This window comes from Zonotrichia albicollis, chromosome 25, assembly GCF_047830755.1.
Source record: "Zonotrichia albicollis isolate bZonAlb1 chromosome 25, bZonAlb1.hap1, whole genome shotgun sequence".
NCBI lineage: Eukaryota > Metazoa > Chordata > Aves > Passeriformes > Passerellidae > Zonotrichia > Zonotrichia albicollis.
In genome coordinates, this window is record NC_133843.1 from 1,596,419 (window position 1) to 1,620,006 (window position 23,588).

Genomic DNA, 23,588 nt, shown 5'->3' on the forward strand with positions numbered 1-23,588 from the left:
GACGTAAAGCGCGACTGTCGTAAAAGGCGCCGTAAAGCAGCACTGTCGTAGAAAGGGATGTAGTAAAGCACGACTGTCGCAAAGGGGAGTGCCGTTCAGCCCTTTACCAAAAACTTGAGACACAGGTTTTTAAAGCACTTTATTGTATCTCCCGCCGGGCCATGGCTGCCGCAGAGCTGGCCCCAGCCTGCAGGGCGCTGCTGGAGCTCTCTGCTGCACAGGGGATGCCCCAGCGCCCGCCCCGCCCAGCTCCACCCCTTGATGCCGCGAGTCTCCAACGGGACACGCCCCCAGCTCCCCGTCGGACTCCGCAGCTCCGGTAGCCGCAGTCCGGATCGCCCGCAGCGCCCCGCCCCCAGCCCCTCCCACCATCCCCGCCTTTGCCATTCTACCAATCGCTGCTGCCGCGGCTACCGCGGGCCCCGCCCCCTCCTGCCCCCGCCGCTTGCTCCCCGCGAGCGCGGCCGCTCCTGCCGCGCCCCAAGTCCCCTCGCCCCCTTTGCCGACCCAGCGCCAGCGCTGGCCGAGTCCCGTCGCTGCAGCCGCATCTCTGCAGCCCCGTGCGGCTCCCGGATCCGCGGTGCCGAGCCCGCCCGGCGCGGCCCCGCTGCGTCCCCAGCGCCCCGTGTAGGCGGCTGCCGCGAGAAGCCTTCCCCCCCTACCCCGAGCTGCCTGCGGGCGCCGCGGCAGCGCAGACACCCACGGCTGACCCCGTCCCTGCCGCCGTTTCGGCGCAATTCCCCGCTCCCGGCACGGCACCGCTTGCGCAGGCACCGGGGCGCCCCAGCCCGCCCGGCCGCCCCGTGCCGGCGCCGCGGCGTCCACAGCGGCGGCTGCAGCCTCTGCCGCGCCGCCGCCGCTCCAGCCGAGCCTCCTGGCAGCGCCGCCCCCGCCCGCCGGGCCGGCAGCCCGCAGCTCCCGCCGCTCCTCCCGCCTCCCGCGATTATCTCCCGCTGACAAAGCCGCCCCGCCGCCGCCCGTGGCCGCTTTCCCGCTCCTGCCGCCGCCGCTGCCTGGCGGGCCGAGCCGTCCCTTCTCCATCGTGGCCCCCCGCCTCAGAGCTGATGGATAACGCCGCTCCGCCGCCTCCTGCGACCGCGGCCGTCCCGGCGTTCACTTCCACGGCCGCCGCCGCAGCCCCGGCTCCCGCAACGCCGCCGCCGCCCGCCCGCCATGGCTCCCCACGCTGCCCTAGTGACGTAACGAACGCATGCGCATTGCTACAATCCCCGCACCAGCTGCTGCCGGGATCAGCCGCACGCATGCGCAGTTCTACTGCACGGCCCCCCGCCACCATCCCCCCCCCCCCGCCGCTTTCTCCGCAGCTTTGGTGCACCCCTGTCCCGGTCCCGGTCCCGGTTCCGATCCGCTGCGTGCCGCTGTTCCGCCACAGCCGACATCCCTGTGTCCTGTCCCGCCGCTTCCCGCCGCCACCGAGTCTAAATACGGCACCGCAGCAGGCGAAACTGCAGCGCTTTCAATGTATCCTTCCGCTTCTCTGCCTCTGCCGGACCTCACGCATCACTGACAGATCCCTCCGCAGCTCGTGACTCTGAACAACCGATCCCCGATATCCCTCCGCGCTTTCGCCCTCCGCACTCCCGGCACCGAGCGGGACTACTTTGTGTCACGATTCGTCCGCGCGGCCACATCTGCGCACGCAAACCGTGCGACGAGGAGGGGGAGGCCGGAATGTGGCAGCTGCTTTAATAAATACGGGACAGACAGATAAATTCCGTTCAAACACAGAATAATGTGTTTGAATGGAATTTATGCACCATGTATGAGGTGTATGAATATACAACAGGTTATTGTTTTTAAGGGTTAATCCTCTGTTAACGTGGGTCCTTTTTCGGGTACCTTTTATGGTACCTGGATGTCCGTAACTCTTTGTCTCTGTTGTCTCATGTTATCCTAATTCAAATTGTCTAAATTATTATTACTTTAATTGTATAATAGAGTATTATACAATATACAATCTTATTGTATATTGTATTATACAATATTGTATAATATTATTACTCTAATTGTACAATATAATAGTAATTAAATGGTTATTTTTATAACCATTTTATTACCATTAAACTTTGAAAATTTTAAAAACAAGTGATTGGCGTTTTTCGCAGGGAGCCTGGAATATAACAGCTGCTTTAATAAATACAGGACAGGCAGAGAATTATTTTGCCCCAGCAAATGCCAACCCTCTGATCCCAACACAAAAGAATTTAGAAAAAGAACTGTTCCCAAACAGCTCCAGAGTCCTCCCCAGTGTTTGGGACAGATTTCTCGACCCAAAATGAGACACTAAACCCTGAAAACTCACCAGCATTAATCCCAAAATTAGAAAACTCACAAAAATATTTTGATGATTTTCACCCTGGAAGGTGAAAATTTTGATTTTTTTTCAATCAAATTTTGGGGATTTTGAACCAAAATTTCAGCGTTCTGGGGGCAAAATTTGGGGGTTTTAATTAGAAATTTTGATATTTTTTTTTAGTTCAGTTTTTGGGGGGTTTAGGGGCAAAACTTGGGGATTTAAGGGTAAAATTTTGTTTGAGGGCTGGAGCTTTTGCACCTTAGGAACTCTGTAAAATAGGCTTGATTATTCTGATAGTAATTATTGGAGTTTTTAGTAGCAGTACCCTGTATAATTCAATGTGTGCAAAGAATTATGAGTGAGACAGTGTCAAATATTTTAGTTGTTCATCAGGACTGGGGAAATATTGGGGAGGATGAGACAGGAAAGGCTTATAGATATGATTGCCTGGCAAAAGATTTTGAGAATATAGAAACTATAAGCGAGATTGAAATGTTTTTAGGGTTTAAAAAACATGTAACACAGTATGGTGATGTAGTGATTCTTATAAGTGGAATTTCCTACAGTATGGAAATGCTGTAGGACTTGTGCCATTGAAACATCAAAGCAAAACCTCTGCTGATTCAGCTCATAAAAATCATTGATGCATAAAATCCAACAATAATTGTCAAGAGAGAAAAGGGGAAGAAGGAGGAAGGGTTGGGAGAGCAGAGGAAGGAGAAAAGGCAACCCAACCCCATAAATGCACACAAGACAGTTTAACTCTTCCATGAAGCATTTGCACCCTTGTGTGGGGGAGAAAAAAAAGAAAAAAGTGGATGTGGAAAAAATTCTGTGGGAGCTGGAGGGAGATGGAAATAAGAAAATCCATCTCTTTTCCACATTATCTATCTTGGATGGAAGCTTCTGGTCCAGCCAGCAGCTTGGGAGCATCTTCATTTACAATATTCCTTCCTGAAATCTGAAAGCAAATGGAAAACGGGGTCAGCACCTGGAGAGAGATTTAAAACCATTCAAAGAAACACAAAAATATGGATTTTTATAGGGTGAGCATTTGCAGTCACCCAGAACCCTGATATCAAAAATCTCCCCCAGTGAGAGAGATTGAGGGTAAATTATTGCCCAGAGCCACCCTGCAGGAGAAAATTCCAGAATTCCATCAGGGACAGCTCCTGGGCTCTCCATCCCCATTTGGGGTCATTTCAGCCCCTTTTATTAAATCCTCATTGCCCTGGGGCGAGTCATGGAATCCCAGGGCTGATCACAAGGAAAATCCCAATTTGTGCCGTGCCCAAAGCCAAATCTTGTGGAAAGCAAGAAAAATCCCAATTCGTGCCATGGCCGAGGCTTTTAAAAGCCAAATCTTGTGGAAATCAAGAAAATTTCTAATTTGTGCCATGCCCAAAGCTTTTAAAAGCCAAATCACTGCTTGCATCTTGTGGCTCCATGATGAAAGGATGGGAATGCAGCTGCCTTCTCATTCCTGCTTTTGCCATGAGATTTCTCATTCCCTTTTGGTCATGGCTTGGTCACTCACTGATGGGCTGTTCCCATCAGAACAGCCAGCAATTAAAGGGAAGAAAGTGATGATTACCTTTGTCTAAATCAATGTTCTTTGCTGGGCAGCTTCTGGCTTGCTCAGCCTTCTCCTTCAGGATGTTGTTTTTGTAATCTGTGCAAGGGAGGAGCAGAATTCACACAGGGTATTAAAATAAATCAAGATTTGATGAGCAACACAGAGGTGATCAGCCCTTCCTCGCTGTGCTCTGGGCCTGGCACCTATGATTTCTAGGAATTATTTGTGCAGTTACTCAGCAGGAAAACAGCTCTGAGCTCATTTTAGCCCCTGGCATGAATCAGTTGTGCAAACTTCAGCTCACAGATCTTTCCAGCTCTGGATTGTCTCCTCAAAGCTCACCTGGAGATGACTGAGTTGTTGCTACTATTATTATTATTATTATTATTATTATTATTATTATTATTATTATTATTATTATTATTATTATTATTTAATATATTGATATATACTATAATAAACTATAATATAGTATTAAACCATTAAAATCAACATAATTGTATAATATAGATTAATATATAATATATAAATATATATAATATATAATATATAGATATATAATATATAAATATATATTATTATTATTATGTTAAAAAATCCTAGATTTTTGCAACCCACCCTCTGCAATTCCTTTCTTTACTTCCAATTTTTTTGTTTGCTGGGGCCTTTACAGCAATTCTTGGGTTTGTCAGCTTTTTCTTTAAAGGTTCTGCCTTTATTGGGGAACAGAAGGTGGAGAAAATGAACTCAGCTAACTCAGGACTTCTCCTTACCCAATTTTGGTCAAATAAAGTCCATCCCCACTTTCAGAGGGTAAAGAATGGCTTAAATCGCTCCCAATATCCAATATCCATTGGAAATTTCAGATTTCCAGGGATTCTGACCTGGTTTGGTGCCAGGGATACCTACCCAGCCTGATGTCTTCACTTTTGTGTGGGGTCAGATCTGTTGTGTCCACTGTGAATTCTTTAAGGTTCACATCCTTCCTGAAAAGGGAATAAAGGTGGAAAATGGTATTGTCTCATTTTTTAATATCTGGCTCCTTTCACATTTTCCCTCTTAGCTTTTCTAATTCTTTACAGAATTTATTTAATTTTAAATTTTTTCCCCACTTGTTTGTCCTGATCTTAGAACAATGGGCAGCCAATCCTGGAATTTCTTTTTTTTTTCCACTTTAATCCCATAAAATAGAGTCTGGAGGAGCCTGGCTCCATGATCTTGGCCCCATTTCCCCCCAGATCTGTGCATTATTCCTTTCCCACCAGCTCCCAAGAACATCTCACAGAAACTTCACCCCTCAATTAGATCCCAAAGAGCAACAAGAGGAAATCCAATTACAAATCAGCCCCACAATTTTTTCCTTTTACTTCCTCCTCCTAACCACGTTTCCAGCTGGTTTAGGCTCTTAGCTGAGGAGGAAATTTAAATTATTTCACTTGAATGCATTCTAAACCAAATAAATAATATTTAAATTGATTATACTTACTCTCCATATTTCTTCACGTTGTACTCATAACCTGAGCAGGAGGAAAAAGCAGAATGAGCACTCACAGCCAGTCCAGGCCCATTCCTGGGGCTGGTGTTTTTGAGTGGCACCAAAAACCAGTTCTGTGGGGTTTCCAAGCCCAACAACTTCACAAAATCAAAACCTGGACATTTTTAAACCACACCAGCCCTGCAAATCCGGGACACCTGAGCCCATTTGTGAAGGGCTTTTTTCTCCCTTCTACAGGAGGTGATGACCTTGGAGGTTTTTTCAAACCCCAAAAATTCCATGAAATCAAGGCCTGGTATTTTTACACCACATCAGACCTGCAAATCCTGGACCCCTGAGTTCCCAAGGCATAAATCCCACTTGTGAAAGGCTTTTCTTCTCCCTTCCATGGAGCAAATCAGGAGTGGGGCTCAGCCAAAGCCTGGATGTGATGACCCTGGAGGTCTTTTCCAACCCAAACTCCACGGCATCCAGGCCTGGACATTTCTACACCAAATCAGCCCTGCAAATCCTGGACACCTGAGCTCCCAAGGGATAAATCCCACTTGTGAAGGGCTTTGCTTCTCTTCTGTGGAGCAACTAAAAGGATAATGAGTGGGATTCAGCAAAAGCCTGGAGGTGACGAGGTTGGAGGTCTTTCCCAACCCAAACTCCATGAAATCAAGGCCTGGACATTTTTACACCACACCAGCCCTGCAAATCCTCCCACTGGGCAAGGACCAGGACACCTGAGCTCCCAAAGGATAAATCCCATTTGTGAAGGGTTTTTCTTCTCCCTTCTGTGGAGCAACTCAGCAAATCATGAGTGGGATTCAGGCAAAGCCTGCATTGATGACCCTGGAGGTCTTTTCCAGCCCAAGCAATTCCATAAAATCAAAGCCTGGATATTTTAACACCAAACCAGCCTTTAAATCCTCCCCCTGGGCAGGTCCCTGCTGTTCCAGAGGGGCTCCCTGCTCCTTGCAGGAATTATCCCAGGATTTCCCTGGGCTCACCTCTGTGCCGGCGCCTGCGGGTGACGAGCGCCACGATGATGAGGAGGACGAGGAAGAGCAGCAGGGTGGCCAGGACGTAGCCCAGCTGCTGGAAGAAGTGCATCCTGCCCTCGGGGATGATGACATTGATGACATTGTGGCCCCTGACCACGTTGGGATCTGAGGGAAGGAGAACTGGGAGTGAGGTCACCGGTGGGAATTCCAAATTGCAAGAATTAATCAGTGCCTAAATTATGAATTATCACAATCCCCAGGGTTTAAAATAGGATCCCTTCCCTGAGATGAGTGATTTCTGGCCATCAGAGTGCTCTTGCAAAGGGAATTTCAGCCCCAAACCTTCCAGAGGGTCCCACAATGCTCAGGGAGGAATTCTGAATTGCAAGAATTAATCAGTGCCTAAATTAATATTTATTATAATTCCCAGTGCCTAAATTATGATTTATCACACTTCCCAGGGTTTAACAACATCACTTCCCTGGGGTCAGTGATCCCCGACCATCAGAGTGTTCTTGCAAAGAGAATTCCAGAGAAAAACCAACCCCAAACCTTCCAGAGGGTCCCACAATGCTCAGGGAGGAATTCTGAACTGCAAGAATTAATCAGTGCCTAAATTATGATTTATCACATTTCCAGGTGCCTAAATTATGATTTATTAAAATTCCCAGGGTTTAAGAGGATCCTTGGCCATCAGAGTGTTCTTGCAGGGGGGAATTTCAGCCCCAAACCATTCCAGAAGGTTCCACAATGCCAGGTGGGAACGCTCAGGGAGAAATTCTGAATTGCAAGAATTAATCAGTGCCTAAATTACGATTTATCACAATTCCCAGGGTTCCACAGGATCCCAAGTGTTCTTGCAGGGGGGAATTTCAGCCCCAAACCTTCCAGAAGGTCCCAAAATGCTGCTCTGGGGCCCTTTCAACACAAACTCAAACTGCTCTGTCTCCAGCCAGCAGCCCCTCCTTGCCAAGGGCTGTAATTTATGGAGTGGGAAGAGTTTTCAGAGCCAAAAAAATGAGCTTCCTTTGAAATGAAATAAAATCAATAAAACAAATAACCCCCCCCCAAAAAAAAAAGCAGAGGAAAGCCAAGATTCCATTCCTTTGGAGGGTGCAGCAGGATTTCTGCTCCACAGCACAGGAAAGGGGAGCTCGGAACTTTTATGTGGAACATTTTTTCTTTTGTAGATCTCAAATAAATAGGTCAATGTTTTACACATGTAAGGAGGAAGTGACTTCTCTGCTTGCAGCAGTCGGAGGAATGGACAAAGGCATGGATGGAATCCCACAGGGCTCTGCTGGGGGAGAGGGATTTTTCCTTCAAAATTGAGCTGAAGAGATTCCCAATACATGGAATTTTCACAGAGAACCAGGCAAGAACAGGATGGAATTCTCACTATTCCCCGGAGGGGAATAAGGGCAAAAATGGGGGAAATAAAATCTCAAAAATACCCCAAAAGCCACAGCACCCTTCACAGGTGTGTCCTGATTCTTCTGGCAGCGCTGGGACTGCCTCCAGGTTTTTGGGCAGTTTTTTTCCAATGTTTAAAAACACCAACCCAGCGAAAATCAAATTAAATCAAGCAAGAGTGGGTGGAAATAAACACTCTGAAACCAGAGCTGATGGTTTGCCAATGCCAACAGCACTCCTAGAAAATCAAAAAGCAACATGGAAATCAAAAATCAACAGAGCAGCGCGCTCTGTTTTTGTGGCCCAGTGCTCCACTCCAGGAGAACTTTGATTTTACTGGGACTTCCAGTTCTCCCTGCATACACAGCTGGAAAAACCATGGGATTTCCACCCTGCCAAGCTGAAGAACAACAATTCAAACCGAGAAAGCCACTTGCAAAGCTGCAAACAGCACATGTGACAGCTCTGCCCTGTCCCACCCCTGGCTCACTATTGCTGCCATAATGAGATGGTGCCACAGCAAACGCAGGGATTTCTATTCCTGGGTTTTTGCTTTCCCACAGAGCTTGGGTTTAAACTTCAGGCAAAACTGAGGAGAACGCTGCAAAAACAAAGAGTGGAAATCTGAGATTTAATAATTTTGGGCAATGGGATGTGTCCCATTTGATAACTGGGGAATCTGCCCTGGAAACAAAATCTGGCTTCCATCCGTGGATAAGCTCAAGGGCTGTGTGCAGGAACTCTGATATTTGGATGCTCTGGTCTCCAGCCACGCCTCTCAGCACTGCCTGGATTTTCTGGACACCAACTTTAGCCCCAGGGGAAAAGGTTATGTCTCTATGACTTGAGAAGGCCAATTTCTTACAGGAGAATAAACCTATTTAAAAATAAACCTATTTAAAAATGTATGAAATTAATCAAAATTCTGTATTATACAGCCGATAAATATTAAAACACAATGAATATTTGAAAGTGTTAATAAGGAATTATACCCAAAAGACTTTAAAAAAAATATATTAAACTTGGGGGTTTTGTTTTCTTTTTCTGCCTGAACGAAGTGTGATGGTTTTGAGTTTGGACAGGCTGACAGATGATAGCTCAGTGCAGTGGAAAATATGAAAATTGGTTTATGGCACACATACACACACACAAAAAAAAAAAAAAATAGAAAAGCTGAAGGGTGGAGGAAAGAAAATTCCTGGTGGTTGATTCTGCATGGTCTGGCACCTTGCACAGCCCAAACATCCGTGCAAAGGGGAGAGAAGGAGAAAAACTGAAAAACTCTGCTGGGAAGAGTTTGGGAGAGTAAAGGCAGGGCTGCATCAACCGCCTGCCCACACCTCCATATAAGCATGGGGGAAAGAGAGGCAATAAAAAGGGAAAAAATATAAAAAAATAAAAATACAAAATATAAAAATACAATCTATAAAAATACAATATATAAAAATACAAACCAAAGGCTGTTTGCCTCAGGGCCTGCCAGCAGTGCAGAACTGCCCTGGGGCACTAAGGAAAGGTGATGGGTGAGAAAAGCAAAATAAATCCTGTGGCAATACTGGGTTAAAAGCTCCACATTGCCTGGTAATGAAGAACCTGTGACTCTCCTGAGCTGTGGTTGGCTGCTTGCTCTTGGAAATCTCACAGCCTCTGATGTTTATCTGAGCAAAAAAATCCTTCTTAGTACAATTGTGGTCCCATTCTCTTGGAACCCTGGGTGCTGAGAAATTCAAACTTTCTGTTCAGACACACTCAGAACCTCTGGAGAGCACAGCATTGACCTGGGGCTGTGGAGAAGGGTTCAAAAGTGGAATTATAGCACTGGAATTGTGGGTGTGGAGTTGGTTAGAAATGTGTAATGTCACGGGGAGGAAAACTGAGAGTTTGGGGGTTTAGAATATAGAAATAAATATGAAGCAAGATGGAGGATTTAGGGTGGAGGCAGGTTGTTCTTCTTTACCTTCTTCTTCCTTCTTCTCCACGGGTTTGGGTGGTTTTGTGTAATTGGGCAGAAAAGGGATTAGTTATTGGGTTAGAAGTGGGATTAGTTATTGGGTTAAAAGTGGGATTAGTTATTGGGTTAGAAGTGGGATTAGTTATTGGGTTAAAAGTGGGATTAGTTATTGGGTTAGAAGTGGGATTAGTTATTGGGTTAAAAGTGGGATTAGTTATTGGGTTAAAAGTGAAAATAATTTAGGTGTCATTTCTTAATTGGACAGTTTAGCCTTAAAAGGCCTTGTAAGAAGAGATAGTGCCCATTTTGTGCCTTGTTAGTGAAATACTGGAGAACTCATGGTTGTGAGGCCATAACACAGATAAGAAATAATAAAACACCTGAGTCTGAACACAAACCATGGTCTCAAATGCCTTCAATCCCAACCTCAACAGAGGCAGGAAAAGCAAGTTGAGAACCCACAGGATGCCTTTAAATTAATGTGATGACTGCAGCAGTGCCCATCTCTACAGGGACAGCAGGGACCACTCACCTGCAGGGACCTGCAGGGACCGTGATGTTCTCCACCTTCAGTTCCCATCTCTACAGGAACACCACTCACCTGCAGCAGGGACCTGATGGGACCATTCACCTGCAAGGACCTGCAGGGACCATGATGTTCTCCACCTTCAGTTCCCATCTCTACAGGAAGCTACAGGAACACCACTCACCTGCAGCAGGCACCGTGACGTTGACGCCCCTGCTGTCCCTCTGCGGCTCGGTGACGGCCAGGTGGTAGATCCTGCGCTCGTGCAGCCCGCAGTAGTGGTGGTGCAGGTGGCACGAGTAGGTGCCCTCGTCGGCGCTCTCCAGGCGCGAGATGCGCAGCGAGAAGTCCCCGAGGCCGAAGGCTCCGCGGCTCACGTTCATCTTCTGCCTCAGGAACTGGGGCCCGTAGGAGCGGCGCTCGCCGGACGCGTACAGATCCACCAGGCGGTCGGCGCGGTCCTGGGGCACGCCCGGGGGCTGCCGGTCCCAGTGCACCACCTGCTGCTCCTCCTCGCTGTGCCGCTCCGTCCAGATGTGCTGGCGGTTCACGCACGGCAGCGTCACCGTGCTGCCCTCCGGGGCCACCAGCACCGGCTTCTCGCCGTCCCAGTACTCGCTGGGCTCCTCGTCTGCAGGGAACACAGCTTGGAATGGGTTTGCTCCACCAGTTTTGTCCCACCCATCCTGGTTTTCCCACATAATTAAGTTTTCCTCCTGTGATGTTTTGTGTAGGTTGACCTAGAACAGAGGCTGGGCAGAGTTACAGAATAAAGTAGAGATTCATTACAAGGATTTCCTCCTCGGGCAGCACAAGAGCGTGGCCTCCTCGCCTGCTGGAGAACACAACTTGGAATGGCTTTGCTCCGCCAGTTTTGTCCCACCCATCCTGGTTTTCCCACATAATTAAGTTTTCCTCCTGTGATGTTTTGTGTAGGTTGACCTAGAACAGAGGCTGGGCAGAGTTACAGAATAAAGTAGAGATTTATTGCAAGGATTTCCTCCTCAGGCAGCACAAGAGCATGGCCTCCTCGCCTGCTGGAGAACACAGCTTGGAATGGGTCTGCTCCACCAGTTTCGTCCCACCCATCCTGGTTTTCCCACATAATTAAGTTTTCCTCCTGTGATGTTTTGTGTAGGTTGACCTAGAACAGAGGCTGGGCAGAGTTACAGAATAAAGTAGAGATTTATTACAAGGATTTCCTCCTTGGGCAGCACAAGAGCGTGGCCTCCTCATCTGCTGGAGAACACAGCTTGGAATGGGTTCTCTCCACCAGTTTTGCCCCACTTGTCCTTTTTTTCCCCCACAAAATCTACTTAAGTTTCCTTCCTGTGATGCTTTGTGAAGGCTGACCTAGACAGATTTGAAAAAGAACAGACTAGACAGATTTAAAGAATAAAGCAGAGATTTATGAAAAGGATCTTCTCCATGGAGCCACCTCGGGCAGCACAAGAGCCTCATCTGGTGAGGGACACAACCTTAAAAGGGGTTGGCTTCACTACAGAGAAAAAGAAGGAAAAATCTGGGAGATGGGGAGAGGAAAACACACTTCAACCTGAGCAGCAGCTTCTTGGAAATATTTGGAGGGATGCCTTCTGAAAGCTGGTCTAGAACAGAGACTGGACAGAGTTAAAGAATAAAGCAGGGATTTATGAAAAGTTTCTCCTCAATGGATCCACCTTGGGCAGCACAAGAGCCCGGCCAGGGCTGCACCCAAGATGAACCAAAATGGTCCCAAGAAATGGATGATTGGTCACAAAATTATAAGTTCCGCTCCATTTGCATCTTGGAGTGAATTGTCCCATTCCAGCTTTAGCCCAGGCAGTCCCATCCCTGTTTTTCTCTCTCCAGCCCACGGGGTTTGTGCTCCTGGGCTGAGATTTGGATCATTTGTCCTTGGTGCCCAGCTGGAGCAGGAATAGTTTTGTGTCCCTGCTCTGTGCAGAGCTCACCATCCCATAATGTGAACCCAGACCCACACACTAAAGCAGCACAGAATGTGAAAAATAAAAAAGCCAAAACCTGAGGCACCACCCAGGTTTCCTTTTCTTGGCAAAAATCAGCAACATTTTAGGCCAATTTGCTGTTGCATGTGTGGATGCAGGCAATGCAAAATTCCTACTCAACACAGAGTGTCAAGGACAGCCAGAGACACCTGAGATTGCTCCCACACCCTGGAATTCTGAATTCCAAGTGTCAAGGACTCCCAGAGACACCTGAGATTGCTCTCATGAAATCCTAAAACTCCCCAAGATTGGAATCCTATAACACACCCCCTCCCAAAATCTTAAAAGGTCAAAATCTTAAAAGTGCCACATGGCACAGCCTGAACATGCACTAACATTAACACCCCTGGCTTTTTCACATTTATTTCAGCTATTAGTAAAAAAAAAAACCTTTATCCTCTAACATCCTTGGCCATTTCATGAGCCAAGGCCACTTTCTCCTCCTCCTAACTCAGAGTTAATCTCCTGCTTCAGAGAGCAGGAAGCAAATTCCCTCCACAGGCTAAGAATGGAACGAGGATCCTCATCCCAATCCCCTGAGCAGGAAATGCTTTCCTACCCACAAAGGCCCTAATTACTGGAGGAGCTGCTCTGATTTTGGCTCTTGAAAAAGGAATAACAGAGGAAGCCAGAGCACAGAGGAGCAGCTCGGGGCTCTCAGGGCGTTTTTATTGCAGCAGAGGAGATGCACTCCCAGCCCAGCAGCTCCACTGGTGTCACCCAGAGGTTTAAATGGATTTTTCAGGGGTGCCTGTGTGGGTGGCTGGGACTCCCTGCAGCTGCCAACAGCTGGATGTTAGAGCTGGGCTTAAGGTGGGGTGGGGTTTAAGTACAGAATGGATAGGATAAGCTTAGCAGGAAGAGAACAGGCTGGTGCTTGTGGCTGGGATGAGGGTGGGGATTGTCACCAGGGTGGGATTGTCACCAGGGTGGGATTGTCACCAGGGTGGGATTGTCACCAGGGTGGGACTGTCACTAGGAGGGGAATTGTCACCAGGGATGTGCTGCTGCTACAGCAGGGACAGTTTGGTAATGGCCAAGAGCAAACACTGGGCTGAGCAGGCCAAGGAAAATGAGATTTTTGTAAATAAACCCTCTGAAAACCAGCGAAGCAGGCAGCAAACAGCCCAGGGAGCACCAGGTTTTCCTGCTGCTGCTTCCCAAGCCTCCTGTGGCACCTGTAAAACCAGAGCTGTCCCCGCACCCACCTCTCTTGGCGATGACCAGCTGGACTTTCACGGTCTCATACAAGTGGCAGTAGTGGTGGTGAAGGTTGCAGGAATAGATGCCTGCATCACTCTCTGCCACACCTGGAGAGCAGGGAAAAGAGGGGAATTCAGTGGTTTATACTGAGACAATGATGATTTGTGTCATTTGCAGAGAGAGAAATTCAGGGATGGGGACTCCCCCATCTCCCTGGGCAGTTCCTTCCAAACCCTAAAATTCACCCCTGAGAATTCAACTTATTAACCTGGTACCCACAGAATTCACAGAATGACCAGGTTGGAAGAGACCTTAGAGACCATCAAGTCCAACCCATGCCCTAACACCTCAATAAAACCACAAACCCTTTATCAAAAACATGCTGCGAACCACCCATTCCCACCAAAACCAGTGCACTGAGATTGCTCCCAAACCCTGAATTCCAAATGTCAAGGACAGCCAGGAACACCTAAAATTGCTCCCAGACCAGCGACGGGGTCTCCTCTACTTCCCTGGGCAGTTCCAAACCCTAAAATTCCTCCTGAAAATTTGACTTTTTAACCTGATATTCACAGAATTCACAGAATGACGCAGTTGGAAAAGACATTAGAGACCATCAAGCCCAACCCATGCCCTAACACCTCAATCACCTGTTTATCAAAAACCATCCTATGAACCACCCATTCCCACCAAAACCCATCGAAAGGGGGGCGAAAAACCCTCGCCACCTTTGATCACCAGCGAGAAATTCCCATCTGCAAAGGCATTCTCGGGCATGAGGATCCTGCCCTGGTTGTAGGAGCTGTAGACACGCTGGTCCCCAGCCGAGTACATGTCGCAGAGCCTCTCCATCCTGCCGTCCCCAAAGTAGGAGCTGAGCAGGTCCCAGTGCACCACGCGCTGCCGGTCGTTCAGGCGGTCCTGGGTCCACACCATGCGGTGGCTCTTGCAGGGCAGCACGGCCTGCGAGCCCAGGGCTGCGCTGATGTTCAGCACCGACACCACCACGCTGCTGGAGGGGTTGGAGGCGTCAGCTGGGACTGGGAAAAACAGCAGGAAAATGAGTTGTGGGGTTATGGAGTTAATGGGGTGGGAAGGAGCTGCTGGAATTTCTGCACGGTTTTTGATTCGGCATGGAGCGATGTCATGGAGAGTCCTGAGCTGGAAGGGAGGGACCCAGAAATCTCTGATCCAATCTTATCCCTGCACAGGAACCCCAACAACCCCACTCTGTGCATCCCTGAGAGTGCCATCCTGGAGCTCTTGGACCATGGAGTTAATGGAGTGGGAAGAAGCTGCTGGAATCTCTGCACGGTTTTTGATTCGGTTTCAAGACCAGCATGGGGCACTGCCATGGAGAATCAAAGAATCCTGAGCTGGAAGGGACCCAGAAATCTCTGATCCAATCCTATCCCTGCACAGAAACCCCAACAACTCCACTCCGTGCACCCCTGAGAGGGATCCAACTGCTCCTGGAGCTCTTGGGGCTGGTGGAGCTCTTGGACCATGGCCAGGTCCACACCATGCGGTGGCTCTTGCAGGGCAGCACGGCCTGCGAGCCCAGGGCTGCGCTGATGTTCAGCACCGACACCACCACGCTGCTGGAGGGGTTGGAGGCATCAGCTGGGACTGGGAAAAACAGCAGGAAAATGAGTTGTGGGGTGATGGAGTTAATGGGGTGGGAAGGAGCTGCTGGAATCTCTGCGCGGTTTTTGATTCAGCATGGAGCGATGTCATGGAGAATCCTGAGCTGGAAGGGACCCACAGAATCTCTGATCCAATCTTATCCCTGCACAGGAACCCCAATAACCCCACTCTGTGCATCCCTGAGAGTGCCATCCTGGAGCTCTTGGAGTTAATGGGGTGGGAAGGAGCTGCTGGAATCTCTGCGCGGTTTTTGATTCGGTTTCAAGACCAGCATGGGGCACTGCCATGGAGAATCAAAGAATCCTGAGCTGGAAGGGACCCAGAAGTCTCTGACCCAATCCTATCCCTGCACAGGAACCCCAACAATCCCACCCTGTGCATCCCGGGAGGGATCCAACTTCTCCTGGAGAAGCCTGGGCAGTGCCCCCTCAGGGCGAAGGACCTTTCCCTAATAAATAAAACTTTATCAGACAGATTTCATTCATGTCTTTTATCAGCATTGCACACTCGAGCTGTCCTACCCACCCTTCCTAATCCTGAGCCCAAATTTAATGCAGGTTTAGGGACACCAGTGCATGGGATGGATAATCCATGGAATTTAGGAATGAAAGCCATGGAATCAGTGCCCTCTCTCTCCTCTCATAATCACAAAACCTGGCAGATTTCCAGAGATGCCACTCACCTGAATATGAGCACACAGAACCTGCAAAAAGCAGAAAATAAAGAATGTCACCGACAACAAAATGATAAAAAAGCCACAAACACACTCCAGCAGCCACCTCTATTATTGCCCCACCTATTTCCCCTTCCCTGCTAATGCTGATGTTTACATCTGGATGTTTACATCCATTTCCCACTCCAGCCACACTCTTTGTCTGCACAGTTAATTAATTCTGTGTCACAGTTAATTAATTCTGGGATGCTGTGGACGCAGCAGCTCCCTCCAACCCACACAACTCTGATCCACACAGGAGGAACTCTGCCAGAGATTATCCAATTCCTCTGATTCTGAGGAACTTTGCCAGAATTGAACCAATTCCTCTGATTCTGCATTTCTCTGCTCCAGCCCCTCCTGCTCCTCGTGTGGGAAGGGTCCAGAAGGTCTGCTGGCATCAGGATTTGGATATTCCCAACACAACACCACCATTCATCTCCCCACCCAGCCAAAGCCATCAAAAATCACAGGAGGTTTTGTCCTGCTAATGTCAGAGGCGCAAAGTCCTCCAGACAAAGACTGTATTTTTATTTTATTTTTTTTTCAGCCCCGGAATTTATTAATTTCAAATTCAACTCCAGACTGGGGGTATTTTAACACACCCCCAAGTGCTGAGAATTAATTTTATTTTTCCTCTTTTTCTATCACAAAGCACCGGGCAGCAGAGAACAAAAAAGGAGCAGCGCTCTCTGTTGAACTGCCAGCTCAAAGGCACTTCAAATAGGAGGGTTTTTCCTTAAAATAGGAGGAAAAGCGCCTTTTCCTTAAAAAGGCACTTCAAAGAGGAGGGTTTTTTCCTTACATTTAAAATCTCAGCATCACAAAGAGAAAAATGAAACCTTGGACAAGGTCTGTGCTCTCTGTCTATAAGAGACATCACAATTCCATCATTTAATTGTTTCTCGTGACAGGCTGCAAAATGTGTCAGCTGCAAGCCAGGACTTAGAAAAACAAAAGAATTATTTAAAAATCCCTTCCACAGCACCAAATCAGCCAGGAAAGATCGGTGTCCGGGTAATGTCCTGTGAACGGGTGTTTTTCGCCCCGGGGCCAGGCGACAATGTCGCGACATAAACGGCGATTTGGGAGCTGGGGAATGTGTCTGAGCTGCTTCCAAGCCCTGCCCCAAGGACAAATTGATTTGGTGGGGCAGAAACATCCTCTGCTGGCTGAGACAGAGGAATGAAGGCATTTACTGCTCTGCTAATGGGAAAAACACGGAGCATGGAATTGACCACAATATTCAGGAATGCAGCACTGGAAATCCAAAAAGCTCTGAGCTCACATCAGCACCTGCTTCTGCACCTTTTTGGAGCCCTGCACCTCCACCTGCCAGGGCAAGGAATTTCCTTTTCCTTCTCCCTTTTCCTTCTCCCTTTTCCTTCTCCCTTTTCCTTCTCCCTTTTCCTTCTCCCTTTTCCTTCTCCCTTTTCCTTCTCCCTTTTCCTTCTCCCTTTTCCTTCTCCCTTTTCCTTCTCCCTTTTCCTTCTCCCCTTTCCTTCTCCCCTTTCCTTCTCCCCTTTCCTTTCCTTTCCTTTCCTTTCCTTGAAATTTCCTTGAAATTTCCTTGAAATTTCCTTGAAATTTCCTTGAAATTTCCTTTCCTTGAAATTTCCTTTCCTTGAAATTTCCTTTCCTTGAAATTTCCTTTCCTTTCCTTGAAATTTCCTTTCCTTTCCTTGAAATTTCCTTTCCTTTCCTTTCCTTGAAATTTCCTTTCCTTGAAATTTCCTTTCCTTGAAATTTCCTTTCCTTTCCTTGAAATTTCCTTTCCTTGAAATTTCCTTTCCTTGAAATTTCCTTTCCTTGAAATTTCCTTGAAATTTCCTTTCCTTGAAATTTCCTTGAAATTTCCTTTCCTTGAAATTTCCTTTCCTTGAAATTTCCTTTCCTTTCCTTGAAATTTCCTTTCCTTTCCTTGAAATTTCCTTTCCTTTCCTTTTCCATTTCCTTTCCATTTTTTTTCCATTTCCTTTCCATTTCCTTTCCTTGAAATTTCCCATTTCCCATTTCCCATTTCCTTTCCTTGAAATTTCCTTCAAGTTCCATGGGATGGAGAATCACTTTGTCTTCTCTGGGTGATGTAACCACACAAAAAAAACTCCAACAAAAAAACCCAACAAAAGCCAATTTGTTCTGTGCCCTGTGCTGACTCAGCAGGATCCCAGAGATACCCTGTGGTCCCGCAGTAAAAAAGAGGAAAGCAGCCTGGAAAACGATTTCTTAATCCCTTGTAAAAGTCAGAGCCAGCTCTCACTTCTTGAATCCCATCCATTTTTCATGTGAAGAATTAAGCCACAAAAAAAACCCCCAAAAAACCCAAAAAGAACCCAAAAAACCCCTGTGGGCAAACTAGGAGCAAAAGGCTGGGGCTGTGAAAGATGCGTGACATGCTCAGAGCTCCCTGGAGCGGGGCAAGGACAGAAAATTGTCCCCTGAGCCCTGTCTGGACAATGCTGGGCTGAATTCCCTCCTGGGACACAGGAAAAGCTCTCCCCCAAATCTGTGGGTGCCAAATCCCTCATTTCTCCCCAAATCCCTGTGTTTGTAGAGGGTTTGATGGTCTCTGTGGGGTCATTACACAATTACGTGTAAATTATTAAAAAATTATGGCAAAAGGAGCAGCCAGTGACACCACGCTGTCCCCAAACCCTCTGGGGGTGGCAGGGGCTCCATTTTCTTTGGGTGGGCTGAGAGGCCCTGATGGATTTTTTGGGGACATAAATGAGCCCAGGTTTTTTAAAATCACTGAGCAATGACCAGGAGAAACATCTGGGCTCATCTGGAAGGGAGATGTGGTGAGCAAACAGCTGATCCCAAACTGCTCCCAGCCCAGCCTGCAAGACTTCTCAGTAAAACTGAATTTCCCCTCAAAGCCAGGCTTTGAAATGGGATTTTTTTTTTTTTTTTCTTCTCTAAATCTCGGTGTTTGTTTATTTTTTAAAGGCTTCCTGGGAAGCAGCAGGCTCTGCCACTTCCCAAAAGGATTCCAGAGCCCTGAAACACCAAACCAGCCCCAGCAATTGCTGCCCTCCCTGCAGGTAGGAACACGCAGAGAGCAGGAATGCGCTGCCTCTGCAGAAAGGAGAATCCTTGCGGCTGTGTGTGAAAAATGTGCATTTTATTATCGGCTTTTGGCAAATATTAAAGTGAATGTTATATGTGTTGTGTTAGAAAGTGATGCTGTGTTGATTCTCTTGAGTAGTGGGGTAAATATAGTTTTAGGTTATAAAAAATGTTAAAATAGAAACGATGCTATGTAGGATACTTTTTTAAAAGAAAGGATTGCGGGGAGATAGCAGCCACAGGACACCAGAATCTTTCAGAAAAAGAGAATTTTTTGCTCCATTATCAGAAGAAATGAACTTCTTCCCGCCTCAAAGGCGCTGCTAGGATTGGAAGGAAGAAGCTGACACTGACCAGAGAGAATCCTGTATTTAAATGGAATTTACGCATCGCTAAAGAGGTGCATGAATATGCAACAGGCTGTTGTTTTTAAGGGTTAATCCTGTGTTAATCTGGGTCCTTTTTCGGGCTTGTTCTGCCCAGAAAAAGGTACCCAAACGCCCATAAATCTTTGTCTCTATTGTCTCATATTGTCCTAATTCAAATTGTCCAAATTATTATTACTCTAATTGCATTACTATTTTAAACCATTTCATTACTAATTAACTTTTAAAATCTTAAAAACAAGTGATTGGCGTTTGTCACATGTGCAAGGAGCCAATCCCCAGCTGGGGCACAGTCAGGATCCCTCACAGATCTGGCCCAGCTTTTCTGGGATTTTTGCAGAGTTTTGACTTTAGGAATCCTGCCCTGCCCTGTGAGCTTCCCTTGGCTGCAGGCCCGCGGGACGGTTTTGTTGAGCCATTCCAAACACGGAGCTGGGACATTGACACTTGAGGGAGGGATTGCTGTGCAGGAGGGGGCACGGATTTCCTCAGAGCACAGATTTCCCCCTCCCCATCCTCGTTATCTATCTATAAATCTATCTATCTATTATTATTATTATTATTATTATTATTATTATTATTATTATTATTATTAACACATATTTATATATTTATATTTTTATATATTTATATTATATATATAATTGAGTGACATATATTTCTATATTATAGATTTATATATATAATATATATAACAGTTATTTTTATATATTATAGATACAATTTCTATATTTTTGTATTATATATTTTATATACTATATATAGTATATAGTCTATATAATATATAATATATAATATATAATATATAATATATATTACATATATATTATATATTATATATATTATATTTTTATATAATTGAGTTATATATTTTATATTGTATATGTATATATGTATATATAATTGAGTGATATATTTTATATTATGTATTTATATATTATATAGATTATATTTTTAATGTATTACACATATTTTATATATAACATATAATTGATATATATTTATATATTATGTTTATTTATATATGTATATATTAAAAAAAAAAATATATATCAATAACAAGAATGGGGAGGGGGAAAATCTGTGCCGTGAGGAAATCTGTGCTGATATATATATATTTATATTTATATATCTCTAACACCTCAGGTGGCACCTCCGGCTCTGCAGCAGCCCAGCCCAACCTGCTCTTCCTGCCCTGCCAAACCCCACTGGGACTCACTGGGCTGGTTGGAGCTTCTGGAGCGCACAGCTGTGGGTTCTCCTCCTCACCATCATCATCCTCCTCCTCTCTAACCCACCCCGCAGCCCGGATTTCTGAGCCTTTTGTCCCTCTGACTGATCCCATCCCCTGCCAGCTCCTCAGCCTTGCCCTGGGGCATTGCAGGAATGCCTGGTGACATAGAAAATGGATTAATGAGGGAGCAAAGGGAGAATTCCTCACCTGATTCCTCACCTGGTTCCTGTGCAGGAGGGATCACAGATTTCCCCCTCCTCATCCTCATGATCGAGTTATAAACCTGATTTGTGTGGGCTCAAACCTCAGAGTGCGCCCCAATAAATCCAAAATGCACCTGAAGCTGTGTCAGAGACCATCCCTGCTCAGGTGGCACCTCTGGCTTCTTCTCCTCCTCTCTAACCCACCCCACACCCCAGGTTTCTGAGACACTTTAACCCTTTGTCCCTTGCCAGCTCCTCAGCCTTGCCCCGGGGCATTGCAGGAATGCCTGGTGACATAGAAAATGGATTAATGAGGGAGCAAAGGGAGAACTCCTCACCTGATTCCTCACCTGGTTCCTGTGCAGGAGGGATCACAGATTTCCCCCTCCTCATCCTCATGATCGAGTTATAAACCTGATTTGTGTGGGCTGAAACCTCAGAGTGCACCCCAATAAATCCAAAATGCTCCTGAAGTTGTGTCAGAGACCATCCCTGCTCAGGTGGCACCTCCGGCTTCTTCTCCTTCTCCTCATCCTCCTCTCTAACCCACCCCGCACCCCAGGTTTCTGAGACACTTTAACCCTTTGTCCCCTGCCAGCTCCTCAGCCTTGCCCTGGGGCATTGCAGAAATGCCTGGTGACATGGAAAATGGATTAATGAGGGAGCAAAAGGAGAATTCCTCACCTGATTCCTGTGCAGGAGGGATCACAGATTTCCCCCTCCTCATCCTCGTTAGCGAGTTATAAACCTGATTTTTGTGGGGTCAAACCTCAGAGTGCACCCCAATAAATCCAAAATGCACCTGAAGCTGTGTCAGAGACCATCCCTGCTCAGGTGGCACCTCCGGTTTCTTCCCCTCCTCATCCTCCTCTCTAACCCATCCCACAGCCCGGATTTCTGAGCCTTTTGTCCCTCTGACTGAACCCATTCCTTGCCAGCTCCTCAGCCTTGCCCCAGGGCATTGCAGAAATGCCCGGTGACATAGAAAGTGGATTAATGAGGGAGCAAAGGGAGAATTCCTCACCTGATTCCACCCCAGTGCTGAGCAGCTGAGGGGCTCAGGTGGCAGCCACAGCTTTTAAAAACGGCTGGGAAATCACAGGGGCACCAGCCCGCAAAATATTCTCATTTCCTACTCCTTTCTCGAACACAAGTGAACTCTGTGCGTGTCTTTGTGCTGACAAGAGGAAAAGAAACCCAAAAACCACAAATTCTTTTTTCCCCCTTGTTCTGAACCCTCTCACACCCCCCCCAAGCTGTTTCTGCTTCTTCAAATTTAAATGAAATAATGCTAAATCTATAAATCTGACTCTGAAAGCTTTGCTGTGCTCACAGCCAAGCTTGTTGGGTTTGAATTTGCTGATAGGAAAAACAAAATTGCACAAACATGCTGAACAGAGCTCCAACAACCTCAAACATTTTTCCATTCTCTCCCCAAAAAGTGCAGAGAGGAAACTTTCAACTCCCTCCCATGCCCAGATGAAAACAGAGCAAATTTAGGAATCCGAACAAAATCTCACAAAGATAACACCTCAAAATCTTGTAAATCTGAAATAAAAACAAATAACAGCGCAGCAGCAGCTCAGGGCTTACTTTGCTGAAGCAGAATCTGCCACAGGAGGAGTTTCAAAAGCTGCTCCATTTCTTCCTTCGGCTCCTCGGGAGTTTTCGCCTCTCTCAAAAAACAAGTTCAGGACTTTTCTTTTTTCCTTTAACTTTCTTTTCTGTGACTGGAAAACACGATGAGCTCATGGGTTTGCATCCCCAGATCGAGCAGTTTTTTACCGCACCTCCTTCCCTTCCCCAGCACTTTCTGCAGATCCCTCCCTCACTCTGACATCAAACCCACAAAACAAATCCCTTCTCCCTCCCCCTGGGGATGGAACCGATTTTCCTGCTGCTTTACTGGATCCAGCTGTTGCTGCCTTTGTCTGACGCTGCTCCGCACCGGGTTTGTGCTGCTGCTGCCTTCAGTGGGGTTTTGATGTCTTCATATGGTTTTACTTCCAGCTCCAGCCTCCAAAGACAGCCTAGAAAATAATATTTTACCCTGTGCTGTGATTTGTAAGCGAGGGCTGGGTGTTTGCAGGAAAATTAAAGTCAAGAAATAGGGTATAAAATAGGAAATAAAGTAGCTGCTGCTAGGATATTAAAAGTAAAATTATATATTATATGGAAATTAAAATATGGTAGATTTTTATGTTTTCTCACATTCTGTTGCTTATGGTTAACACCATTTAGTGGACTGGATTTGCTGGATTTTATTCAATCAAATGAATCATCAAGTGAAGAAAGGGAATTAAAACTCGTTGTCCCTTAAATATCTGTGGGATTCCATCAGAGAACTTACAAACAAAAGTCAGGAGCCTTCCCATGGGATCCATGAGCATAAACTTAATTGCCACACTGGAATTTTTCCTGCTGACATTTTTCTGCCTCTCTACTCCACCAGAAAATAAATTCCCTCTACCCCAGAGGGGGAAGAGTTTCAGGAAAGAGGAGAGAATTATAATTATAATTGTAACAACCCCTTAAATAAACATTTCAATAATTACACGCTGCAACAAGGGAAACTTTGGGAGCATCCAGATCAGAAGTTCAGCCAGCCCAGGATCCTGTCTGCAGCATCAGACTGAACCAGACACTTCCAAACAAATTCCAAGAAACTGAAGCTATTATTATTATTAGATAATGTGACCATGACAAAAAAAAAAAAAAATAAAGCAGCCTGCTGTTAACTCCACACTGTCCAGGACAGATCCAGCTAAGTGGTTTGTTTCTAGGGAAAAATCCTGAAATAATCTTCAGATAAAAAGGAAAATTTCCCTGGAAATTCAAATTCTGACATTTCTATGAAGTGA

At 46.4% G+C, this 23,588-nt stretch overlaps 1 protein-coding gene across 1 annotated transcript; it reads right to left on the reverse strand.

Annotated features, from left to right (window-relative positions):
• Positions 1-2,939: 2,939 nt before the first annotated feature.
• Positions 2,940-22,532, reverse strand: MXRA8 (matrix remodeling associated 8). The gene is made up of 10 exons (XM_074558445.1): positions 22,321-22,532; positions 15,806-15,826; positions 14,205-14,516; positions 13,482-13,583; positions 10,452-10,898; positions 6,384-6,542; positions 5,380-5,410; positions 4,803-4,879; positions 3,912-3,989; positions 2,940-3,278 (listed from the first exon to the last, which is right to left on the reverse strand). Exons 1-10 carry the CDS (start codon positions 22,367-22,369, stop codon positions 3,253-3,255), a joined length of 1,302 nt encoding a protein of 433 aa, XP_074414546.1. The 5' UTR covers positions 22,370-22,532; the 3' UTR covers positions 2,940-3,252.
• Between the last annotated feature and the right edge of the window lie 1,056 nt (positions 22,533-23,588).

Bases quoted from the DNA above. Each gene is read 5' to 3' on its own strand.
- MXRA8 (XM_074558445.1), bottom strand. From the start codon at position 22,369: ATGGAGCAGCTTTTGAAACTCCTCCTGTGGCAGATTCTGCTTCAGCAA. The intron at 15,827-22,320 runs GTAAGCCCTGAG...TGCTTTTTGCAG, and splicing joins GCAGATTCTGCTTCAGCAAA to GTTCTGTGTGCTCATATTCA. The intron at 5,411-6,383 runs GTGAGCCCAGGG...CCTCCTGCTCAG, and splicing joins CCGCAGGCGCCGGCACAGAG to GTTATGAGTACAACGTGAAG.